Below are 12700 nucleotides of genomic sequence, written 5' to 3'. Positions count from 1 at the left end.
CTCGTTTGTCTTTATATTTGCTGAAAACCCAGGGTAAAGTCTGATCGGCTGACACCGAAGAAACAGTCATTTTTTTCCCCATTTTATTACTTTAAAAAACAGGATACATATGAAATCATAAATATAAAAATCAAACAAATCAACAAAAACTTAGTTCAATGTTACAAACAACTTTACTGCAGGTAAGAGCTAATAGCTAATATCACACCAGAAGAGTAAACTGATGTATTGCCTATCCATGACTGTATCTGATAACAGAATCGCCCTATTCCCCTGTGTGACAAGAACAGAAGCACAGTTTCCCAAAATAGAGGAGAAACAGACTCACAATCTCACCCCGAAAAATAAAAACAGTGGCTTGTCGCATAATAAAGCTATTGTTCTATCAGTGTTAAGTCACATGTATTCTAATGCCAAACAGTTCACGTTCCTACAAAAATGGCTCATTGTTTTAAAGAGTTAGAAAAATCCCTTGTCAGGAGCATGCAGGTCATCTGTGTGCGTGTGTGTGTGTGTGTGCCGTGGTTATGGGTTTTACTAGCTTGCCTCTAAGCACAGCTCGTCTGTCTCTTTCTAATACACACTGACAGGACTAGAGATGTCACAGCTGTTACTGAGATGCTTTCTGTGATTTAAAGAAAGAAAAAGGCTATGAACAAAAACAAAAGCTAACTGGTTTTCAGTCAGGTAGCATAAGAGAGAGTTTGTGCACTGCTTACATTACCTTATGTGCACATTTGGCAATATAAAATGGAGAGCCAAAGACCATGTTTGAGGCCCAAAAGATCCTGTTCCAGTGATTGACACTGGTGACCATAAAAAAACACCTTTCTCAGGCAGTAAATGCCCATTGTAAGGTCAGTTTTCTGGCCTAAATCCCTAAGTTCAATCATTTTGATTCCAAAAAAATGAAAAGATGCATCTCACAAAACCTTTTTTCTTTTCTTTTTTTTTTCATAAACAATTTTTTTTTACTGCATTGTGACATTATTGTATGACAATTAAGCACAATTGTAAAGATCATTATTAATAAAAAAAAAATAATAATAAAATTTACTAAAGGGATACACACACACACTAAATTGCATTTATACCTCATATAAGGGCACATATGCCTGCCCTTGTGTGGATTTCAATAAAAGTTTATTGTAAAATAATAATAAAAAATATAGTCTTAAAATTAAAACATCTAGATGCATTACAGAAATTAAAATTAAGCACATTTTCTCTCGGAATTCTCATGAAAATAGTGTCACAATTACAAATAACCTTAATGGTTCTAATGTTCTTCATGCAAAATCATTTCTTTTTTTTTTCTTTTTTTGTATTTGGGGTGATGTTTTTTGTGAGATTCACCCTAAAAGGCAAGTTCCACCGTTCATATTTAATCACAACCTACTTGTTCAGTCATCAAGTTAATGTTACCTGATATAACTGTGGGTTGGTTGCGTAACCAGAAACTGCAACGTCAAGTTAAAGCAAATTAAAAGACAATTTTGTTGACAGAGAAGATTTTCTTTAAACATTTATGAAACATCTCTATATTGAATGCGCTTTAACACGATTTGAACTATAAATGTTTTACAGATATCTTTAATTCATCTCTGTGTTTAATGTATGCCATCTTAGTGCAATATTTAACATGCTTTCAGCATAAGTTTTGTGTGGCAAATGTTAAATCTCCAAGATTTCTTTTTTCTTAATTCATGCTCTTAATATCTCATAAGTACATTTCTGAACCCTCCCAAAAAAAACAACTCTTCATTTTAACACAATTCACAACATTTCCCTCCAATGCAAGACACAAAAACATGGGGGGGGGAAAAATAAAGAAAAAAAAACTATTCCTCAGTCAATATTTATCAATATGTAACATGACATGTTCAAAACATCCATACAAAAACTGCACACATCACAGACATTTTTGCTAAATCTGACATTTTTTTGGAAAAAAACAACAGACTGCAGATCCTCAGACACATCTACCACGTTCTGGCATTCGATGGGTTCGTTAAATTACTGTGAATGGTTAGATCTAGATCTTTTTAAGGCTTATGAACCATTTGAATTCCGAGTCTATGTAATCCAGCAGGGGGCGACATTCACTCAGTTGGTTAAGGCAAAATACAAGTTTTGTGTGACTCTCCTCCTCTCCCACTGTCTAGCAGAAAATAAAATGACGTTTCCATTCAAGATACTTTTCCTCTCAAGATTCCGTTCTAGATACACAAGTAGGAAGACTTAAGTTTGATGCAGATATGAAAGTCGGTCCCCATAGAACTCGCACTAGCTTAAAGCGACCAAACTCTCCATGGACTTGTTCTAAAGATAAATCTACAAAACTATGTAAAGCTAACATTAGTACATATCTCCCAAAGAAGAAAAGGCAACATTGTGCCATTTTACTCCTACAGGTTGGATAAGGATTTGCACCCAAGGAGAGATCAGTGCTTTATGCTGTAGATCTCCATCATAGATACTCATGCACTCAATTTCAGTCAAATGAGGCAAGGTCAAGTTACTTTAACAACCAAAGACAATGTCCAAGCCACATTACAGCACCAGATTTGCCCCACTGCTGATGTACGAACAGGAGTAGCCTTGCATTCCTTTGAAGGATGAATTGCATTAGCTGTTAAGCTAACAAACCATTTCTACGTGCACTACGGGTCAAAAGTTTGGAATCATTACAATTTTTTAATGTTTTTGAAATTAGTATCTTATGCATATTAAGAATGCATCCAATTGATTAAAAGTTACAGTAAATACATTTAAAATGTTACAAAATGTTTATATTTCAAGTAAATGCTGTTCATTGAATTTCAAAGAGTTCTGAAAAAAAGTATTACGGTTTCCACAAAAATATTAAGCAGCACAACCGCTTTTAACAACGATAATAATAAGAAATGTTTCTTGAGCATCAAATCAGCATATTAGAATGATGAAGGATCATGTGACACTAAAGAGTGGAGTAATGATGCTGAAAATACAGCTTTACATCACAGGAATTTTAAAATATATTCAAACAGAAAACTGTTTTTTTAACTTGTAATAATATTTCACAATATTACTGTTGTACTGTATTTTTTAGTTCAAATAAATGTGGCATTGGCGAGCATAAGAGACTTTTCAAAAACATTTAAAAAAATCTGACTGGTAGTGTAACTGACCAGGTGAAGTCACCATATTGTGTGATATATTTGTTTTTGTATGTGCTTTTGTTGTAAATGTCACTCATACTCATAGTTACAGCAACTGTGGATTGTAGTTAGAAACCATTAACATCTTCCTCCCAGTTTAAGGTAACCCAACCCAGTTTCTTCCAGTACTAAGAGACACAGCAGGACAAATTGACCTTTTGACCAGTTTTATCACAGCTCAGAAACAAACTAAAAATCACCACCATTGGAGGGAAAGCAACCAACCAATCTTTTTACACAGGAGTGAAAGGCCCTCAGACTTCATTTTCAAGCATGGTAACGTTATTTTAGTCAAATAACACAACCAAACATTTTCTTTCCTTTTTTTTTTTTTAAATTAAGAAATAAAAAGCATAGATGCTTCAGTGTTTGGATTAAAAGAAATAAAAAGAACAAGTGCTGCACTGCAGTATATGGGTTTCTCATAAACGCAAAGAAAAGTTTGTTATGAAAAATTTTACAATAAAAACAGTGATTCTAGACATTATTAATACTGTGTTTCACTAGATGGCAACTGTTTTTTTTTTTAGTCTTATAAAAAGGACATCACTACGAAAAATGCATCAGGCTTTTTAAAATATGCAGCGCTCCAATATAAAGTGCTTCATTACATTGTTATTTCATTTTTTTACAGTTTCTTATTAAAATATTGTATTCCCTGGAGTGAAACCATAGTAAACATGTTACACATTGGTAAAAATAAACATTTTGGAATGTCTTTAAAAAGTCCCATGGGCTGATTTTGGTCAAGCAGAGCTTGTCCCGGGAGCCTACAGGAAAGAAAGACGTCATTAGTCCCAAACAAACCAACAACCATTCATCTGATCTGGATCTGGAGGAGTTAGTCCACTTCATCAGTTTTCAAGGAGCAGAATGTCGTAAAATAGCATTGCAAAATGCAAAAAGCAGGTGTGAGAAGCCATGCTTATTGAGAGGGTGTTATGATGGATGGTAAAGGCTGTCTTGAAACCAGATTCTCCCCTCTAAATCACACCAACAATATTAATAACAAGATTTCAGGAACAGAGAGAGTATATGGGTGGTTGACAAATAATGTGTATTTTTAAAATGACCATGAACTTCTCCAACATCAAGTGTTTAGGGTTAAATAACGACATTTATAAGGAAACGTAAATGTTTTTCTTGTAGTTCATGTAAAAAGATGTTTGACCCAAAAACAAGCTTTTTTTTCAGCCAAAGACTTTCATAGTAGAACATGTTTGGAATGACATTTTTTATTTTTTGGGCCAACTATCCCTTTAAATAATCTTGTGGAGTGACAAACGATATTTTATGGGTATTAAAGAAGTTATTTTTTCAGTTCCCCTAAAATGCTATTTTAAAGGCTCCTAATTTTGTTTTAGAGGTCTCCTACAATACAATGAATCCAATAGTAAAAAATAAAATAAAAATAACCTTACAATTTTCTCGTAATATACATTGCAGCATCACCTCATTTCTCACAGTGAAATGGTTCGATAAAGGATTCAGTTTCTCTAAACCCGCCTTACCGAGAGATTACTCTTCTCTGATTGGTCAGATATCCTTTGAAATTGAATCTGGGTTTGCTTTCGCAGTGCTGAAAACAGCTTCTTTTCGACATGTTGACAACACGCACCAAACTCCTCCAGTCTCAGCTACAACTACAATGTTTGATGGTCAAAGTAGACATGGTTCACGGCGGGCAGCCAATGAAGACCATAGGCTGGAATTATGCAAATTTGTTTCAAACCTCCAAAAGTTCGAGAAGGAAATATGACTGGAATTGCTGATGACTCATTACAGGCAGTTCAGAATCGTTTTTTCTTTCTTTTGGGAGACAATAACATTGATCTTTAAAACTTCGCAGAGCTTTTACATTCACAAACAGTTATATTACACACTACACAGAAGCTAATATCCGAAAAAGCACTTTAAAATAAATATTCTGTACCATCTCTCAATTAGTGTCAGGAAAACTGCATGTCAAATAATAATAGAAAAACATAAAACTAGTCATCCTAAAACACATCGACTAGTCGATTTTGAGAATCTTTAATAGCATGTCACACAAAAGAACCTGGATTAACATTTCATGTCAACGACCCATATAAAGTCAGTCCCAATATTATCTTACTAAAACTAAACTGACCCAATAGTCATTTTGATAGTTTGAGTGTTTAAACTCACGATTTGCAGTGGTTTATCCAGTTAGCAAAGAGCTAAGTGTCACCAGCTAAACTGCTAACTAAGAATTGTGGAGAATCCTTTTATATTATAGATCATAATATGACCATTGATATAAGAGATAAAGTCTTTCCCTTCCTCTCCTCTTGTTTTTTTTTTCTTTCCTCCGAAGAGCAACATGGTATTTTTAAGGCCACGGATATACAAGTACAGTTTATAGCTGCCAAATGAGTTCAAGACAGTCAGTAAAAAAAGAAGAGGCAAAAATGGAATGAAAAAAAGATGGAAAAAAAATAAAATAATAATAATCCTCAGATAGAAAAATAGATGCTCATGCTCTGTTAGTGCGATGCATAGAAAGATGGATGAAATGACAGAAGGAGGTGAGGAAGCGTTAGTCAGCATGCAGCAACAGCCACGGGTGTGTTCTGGAGCAATGTGACCAGGAAGAAGAGGGTGGAGGTGGGCAGGCAGACAGACAGGAAGATGATCATGTCTTGTGTGAGGCACAGCACCAGATTGTGCTCCGTCAGGGCCCAGTCCATCAGCACACACAGCAGCAGATAGTACAGGTGGAACTCCTGGAGCTCCTGCCACTCCGCCCCTGCCTCACCCACGTCACCACTCACCATGGTCTTAACCTCCGTCAACTCTACCTCTTCCTTGGGACGGGCGCGCTTGCTGCGCCCCCGCTCCTCCATCGCCATTGACCTTCTGCTGTTCTCCACAAACTCCTGCAGAAGAGGAAAGAAAGGAATCAAACTACAGTTACGTACCCCTAGAGGCTTTTTCACTCTAGGTTCGATTTCTCAATCTGAATTCATGTTTGATTTATGTAAGAAGCACTACGAAGACATTCTAATGATAATTGATCACGTTTTAATTCCCAAATTCTCATTACTGTCCTCTATCTTTTTATATATTTTAATAAAAAAATACCTACCTATCCAGATAGACAGACAGACAGATAGATAGATAATTATATATTAGGTTCATACAATATTTTTGTTTATAAATCAGCATAAATTAAATGCAGAACAACAAATAATACAAACATACATACACACACATATATAAATTATATTTAAACAGTATTTGTTGTTCTGCCTTTTATACTGATTTTTAAAAAAATCTTCACAGTATTTTAATACAATAAAATTCCTTCATGACAGTAATGAGAATCACCACTGAGAATAATATGAATTATGATTTAATTGAATGGATGATCAACTAAAAATTTGTTTAAAAAAAGCTTTTTGATTATGAAAATATTATCCAAATGCAAATGGGACCAAAATAATGGACCTAAAATTTTATCTCTGTTGAAAATGTTGTTTTCCAGCTCAGCTCTGCTTCTAAAAAACATTTACATTCCAGTAAAAAAGAAATAATTATTTCCACTTTACCTTGTTGAAAGACTTTGTGAAGTAAATTATGTGTAACCTATAGCAGATCATTTCCACGAATTGTCAGGTCGTTTTCAAACCAACTGCAAATAGTATTCCACATTCCTTACACCAGAAGACCCTTTTCAAGCAGACTAGGACACAGTTCCTTAATGTGCAGCCAGAAAACAGCTTTCCCAACAAAAATGAAAACGTTCTGAATTGTTGCCAGTAATTGCAGACTGAACACATATTTTTAACCAAAGCAGCTCTCAGAAGGAAAGCAGTTCCAAAGTCAGTTGCTGTGCTACAACCTTTACGGTTTGTGACTTTGCATATCTCAAGGCTCAAGCCTCCTCTTTTGATTTCACAAAGCTGTTAGCTACACCATTTGGCTGACTATGTGAAAAGGAGAACGCTTTCATAAGAGTGCACAAGAACCCAGCCTTGTGTGAGTTTTTTCCCCCTTGCAAAATCAACCAGCTTTTCAAAACAAAAGGGGAAAGTTGTCCCGAGACAATATATCTGGGACACCATCTGAATCTTAAAATATTAACATATCCAGGCCAGCAGAGATCCTGCATTCAAAAGAACGAACGAAAGCTACAACACAAATCAGAAACGTGATTCAGATGGCAAGTGCGCTCTCAACACCGAGACTATTTATGGTGACACAGGGAGAGATTGCACAGATAGTCTGCAACCTTTTCTTCAACGTCGACTCACCATCAGGGCCTTGTCCATGTAGAACTCCCTCCCAGGTGTGCCATTGTTGTATTTGGTGTCGATGGCAAAGCAGAGGAAGAGCACGTCCACTACGATCTCGAAGATGGACAGGAAGCAGTGTGCCACCAGGAACGCGAACAGACACACGATGATGAGCGGCAGGACCCACTCGGTGTAATCTCTCTGATAGTTCAGCGCTAACACCCCAGTGAACGCCGTGCACGACACAATCAGGACCTGCATGGAACCCAAACGCTCAATTAGCAGCTATAACAACCAAGAAAGAAATCCTACTGGAAAGATTTTGGTTTACAGCATGGGTTGCTTAACCATCAAAGGCATTCTTGGTAAACCAGCTTCATCAGAAAGATGGTGAAACGGCTTAACCAGTAACATTCTGTTAGCACGAGGACACTGGTCCAGCCCATCGGTGTGCAAACTCGGTCCTGGAGGGCCACTGTCCTGCAGAGTTTAGCTTTAACTTGCCTCAACACACCTGCCTGGAAGTTTCTAGTATGAGACCTTGTTTACCTGGTTCAGGTGTGTTTAATTGGGGTTGGAGAGAAACTTTGCGGGACAGTGACCCTCCAGGAGCAGGATTGGACATCCATCCACACCAGCACATCATGAGAATTCATGCAGATCGAAATTTTATAAGCTTGAGACTTTTAGTTCATGTCTGTTTGAGGCCATAAAAGTTGACAAATAAACTTTTAGCAGCAATTTAATCATTTCAAACTTCAAATGAATTAGAAATATAACCTAAAACCTATAACTTCATTATTAAAAAAATTTTCATGAATGATCTTTTTTAACAGAATTGTTATTATTAATAAATAAGAGTTATGCTGGACGTAGGACATACACTACAATTCAAAAGTTTGGGGTCAGTAAGATTTTTAAAAATAAATTAACACTTTAATTCTGCAAGGGTACATTAAATTGATCAAAAGTGACAGTAAAGACTTTTTTTAAAGGCATTCAAATAAATGCTAAAAATGCAAATAAATTCATATTAAGCAGCACAACTGTTTTTAACATTAATAATAAGAAGAACTGTTTTTTGATCACCAAATCAGCCTATCGGAAATTTGGAATGATTTCACAAGGATCATGTGACACTAAAGGCTAGAGAAATTATGCTGAAAATGGAATAATTTATCACAGGAATATATTGCCTTTTAAAATATATAAAAAAAATGAAAACAGTTATTTTAAATTGTAATCATATTCAACACATTTACATTTACATTTATTCATTTAGCTGACGCTTTTATCCAAAGCGACTTACGATTGCTATGTTTAAGAGGTCGCACGCCTCTGGAGCAACTAGGGGTTAAGTGTCTTGCTCAGAGACACATTGGTGTCTAGCAGTGGATTCGAACCCGGGTCTCTCACACCAAAGGCATGTGTCTTATCCACTGCTCCACCACCAACATGTAAATGTTGTACTGTATTTTTGATTAAATACATGATGAATGAGATTTTTTCTCTCAAAATTTTTTTTTTTTCTTCAAAAATCGTGCTGACCCCAAACTTGAATGGTAGTATATGTCAACATACAAAAGAAAATGGCACTTCTCAAACCACTGATTGAAACAGTTTATCTTGCATCATTTATAGTTCTTTAAATATTCAAGTACTACTATCAAAACTCATCTGTCTTTCACCTTGCCCAGGAAGAGAACGAAATCTCCAACAGTGTTGATGGTCGCCACCCTAAGAGCGTTCTCCACCAGGATCATGAAGGCATCCCGGGCCGAGGTGCAGAAACTGGTGCTGTTTATGGCCGTCGCCGCATAAGCATTCTAGAAACAGATTACAAGAATTAATATATCACAGTTCTTTTATAGTCCCCCTGGAGTCAATAAATGTATCCCTTAAAACTCATCTTTGATCACTAAAATTACATACTGAAATGTTTTTTCCTGTGAAAATAATTTCTTCATGCCTTAAAATAGCTTGAATGTAACTCTATACCCTTGTCTCATTTAGTATGCGTGGAACCATGAATATGCAAATTGGTCCCCGCCTCCACTCAATCACACGAGCTCAGAGATCCACTCGGTCAACTTTACTGTAGTAAACGCCGCACAATGGCAAGTGGAAATACTGGTTTAATTCAGCCGTATATGTTTGAATCAGAAACTGATTCTGAGGAAGAAGTGGAAGAGTGAATTATAAAGGCTCTTCTGTAAGTCGATATATCAGAATAGTAATGCGTTTTATGTATCGCTATCACACATAATGATATGATTAGCCTTTAGCTTGACTACATTATCAAAAAGCTAATAATGTGTTGCTAATGTTACACAAACCATGTTCCAAGCAATCTCAGAGTCAGACAGCTGCCTTCTAACAATCAGCGTCCTTAGAAACACTTTGAACAACTCAGAGAGTCAGTGGAGAAAGGCATATAGTTCATCATAACATCATAATATACATCATATATATAATTCACCCGATTTTCACATCAACAGAAAAACCTGGCTTCTCTTGAGACTCCCCTGCTTTGCATCATAGTTAATGATATGCTAAAGCCCGCAGCACTTTCAAGTGATTGGTTACAACATGTGTGTGACATAGTGAACAGAGACGATTTCAAACCGTGTTTTTGAGACCATCTTTGTTTAACTACAGTTTTAAGGAGAAAATGCTCAGAAATGGTGTTGTCTTATGAATTTGCACATGGTCTGTCTTAAAGCATATTAAAAAACACCACATGGACAATTTCTACCTCAATTTGCAGTAATCCATTAACTGACCTACCTGATTCAGATAGTTGAGGCACTTCTCCAGACACCACAGACAGCAGATACAGGCCTTCAGCATGCAGCGTGCACAAGCGTTTTCCTGTGGGGCGCGTAACATGGAACAGAATCAGAGCAAGCGCAAACGTTACCCACAGTGCATGTCTGTTCCACATTTGTCAGCCACTACCTTAATGCTCCAAATCTGTCTCTATAAAGCTGGTGCTGATATCTATTCGAGTTCATTATATTCCCAAGATCACTAGCCATATATCAAGTAAATGATAGTTCACCAAAGTAGAACCCGAGAGGACAGTAATAAATAGCTTGCAGCATTAACTTCAAAAGATACCCACCCAAAACACTAGAAAATACCAACGTTTTTAGAAAACATTTTCAGACAATAAAAGTAATCTGACTGCTGATTCAAACAGCCAAAGCAAAAAATTGTTTCAGTTTAAGCCATTCTACAGTATATATACAGTATATAACTAGTATTCTTCAAGACTGCACTAAGTCAAAATTGAGCATATTTACTTAACACTTGGAATATACATCACGTGTCACATAGGGTCATTTTGTGATACTTTTGTATCTTTTGGATGCTGGTCGCTATTCAGTGCCACTATACTGGACGAGTGCAAACAGGACATTTAAAAAAAAAAAAAAATCTCCTTTTGTGGTCCGAAAAAGAAAGGGTATACAGCATTAAAACAACACCAGGCTGAGTAAATAGTGGCTTAATTTAAATATGTGGGTGAACTATCCCTTTAACTGAAAAACAATATTTAAATTATAAAATATAATTTTATATAAAAATTTATTAATATAATTATAAAATATATATATATTTTTTAAACATTTTATTTCAGCTAGTTGATAAGGCAAGATTTCTCATTTTTGTTTAGTTTAACTTGAAGTAACTAAAAACTAATAAATAATAATAACAAAAATCACACATACATATTTAAAACAAAAAAATGACAAAAAAAACTCACAACACAAAATTGCTAAAACTTAAAATTAAAGTCAAAATTAAAATATAAAAATAAAATCTAAATTTAAAATAACATGAACAAAAACTATTATAGTATATGAATAAAACTGAAAGAACACTGTCTCTACCATGAAAGGACTTAAATGCAAAAAAGTGTTTTTACTATTCTTAGTATTTAATACTAGCATAATACTCCTAGACAGCATCTTAAGCCGGATGCACACTGTGCGATTTTGGCCGCGATTTGGCCGTCTGAGACAAATTTAGCAAATCCTCTGATCCTAGGCTAAAATCTGAAGTCTTTGAACGTTAGTTTGACATGTTCACCGACAGCCGATTAATGACCGTTGGATAAAATTTTATCTCCGATGAAATTCTGTCAGTGTCAGAAGCTTTGGCTCACAGTCCTGCAGTGTGGCTTCTCCTAAGACGATCATCAAATTGTCTTAATTTTGGTCATGGCTTATCTTGAAAAATAAACATTTGAGATTTCTTTGTAGCAACCATTTCAATCCCGCGTGTAATGCAGCTCACCGTCACCGAACGCGTCTTTGATTGATGATGTAAAACTCCGGAAATGTTTTTTCGCGTGCGTTTTTTTTAACGCGTCTTGACTGTCGTACAGTCTGACATTTATGACAACTGACATCTTACAGTGTGACATGGCTTACAGCGAGGATCATGTTTGTACAGTGTTGACAAGCAACAATCGTAAAGGACAATAATAAATCGCACAGTGTGTACCCGGCTTTACTATTAGTTAATCACTGATGTAATTGTCCCATAAGCTCTTTCTTGTGCTAATGAAAACTGCCTGCTATAAGCATAAACATGCATGACGTCAGTTAAGATTTTTGCAACAAGAGAGATTTGCAATTTAGATCCAACAACCCAAGGACATGTCAAGTGAGCTGTGACCTTACCTTGCCTTTGAGTTGGTTGTGGATGTACATGAGAATGAGGCGTGGGATCTTGACGAGGGTGATGATGAAAGAGCCCTTGGCCACAGTGCCCAGGTGATACCGCACCAGACGCAGCACTGATGACAGGATGGGTGTCACCGGGAGTTTGGTTTTGTCCCTGAATGGATATGAAATAAATTGCTCTTTCACGGTTATAGTTGTGAGCTATTTTAAGAAGAACACAATGAATGCAGGATTAGTCGAAGACAAATGCAATTATAGATTTAGACTTATCTTAGAAGTAATTTCAAATAACGTTAACCAATATAGTATTACAAAATAATAGTTGTTGTTTTAATGGCTAAATTGCAACCTCAGTGTCCATTTTCAGGCCTTCCCGCTTGGGTCTATCCAGCACTGGAAAGCTTTTCTAATAACTTTTCTTCTAAAGAAGCTTCTTTTTTTCAAGTGATATTCCTCACAGCTTTTCTCTTTTGTAATGTCTCTCAGTCATCTCTCTTTCTACAGTCTTTCTTCAAATCTCCCTCTTGCTCACTCTCTCCTCCCCCATCAT

At 36.0% G+C, this 12700-nt stretch overlaps 1 protein-coding gene across 6 annotated transcripts in view; it reads right to left on the bottom strand.

Moving 5' to 3' along the window:
* Positions 1–1302: 1302 nt before the first annotated feature.
* slc44a1b (solute carrier family 44 member 1b) overlaps positions 1303–12700 on the bottom strand; it is a 30520-nt gene continuing 19122 nt past the window's right edge. For 2 of the 6 annotated variants that reach the window (XM_077247518.1, XM_077247520.1), the window contains exons 11-16: positions 12148–12304; positions 10247–10330; positions 9148–9285; positions 7478–7714; positions 5996–6100; positions 1303–3970 (exon numbers count right to left, since the gene is read on the bottom strand). In XM_077247518.1, the coding sequence (XP_077103633.1) occupies positions 3947–3970; positions 5996–6100; positions 7478–7714; positions 9148–9285; positions 10247–10330; positions 12148–12304 (745 nt within the window). In that variant the 3' untranslated portion in view covers positions 1303–3946. Of the gene's footprint in view, positions 3971–4999; positions 6101–7477; positions 7715–9147; positions 9286–10246; positions 10331–12147; positions 12305–12700 lie in introns of those variants that run through there. The other 4 variants (XM_077247519.1, XM_077247521.1, XM_077247516.1 and 1 more) reach the window with 2 other exon arrangements.

The sequence above is a fragment of the Siphateles boraxobius genome, unplaced genomic scaffold, assembly GCF_051911475.1.
Source record: "Siphateles boraxobius isolate OS27281-9 unplaced genomic scaffold, OSU_SipBor_1 3, whole genome shotgun sequence".
NCBI lineage: Eukaryota > Metazoa > Chordata > Actinopteri > Cypriniformes > Leuciscidae > Siphateles > Siphateles boraxobius.
Note: the sequence above shows the minus strand (reverse complement) of the source record. Positions and strands in the feature narration are given on the sequence as shown.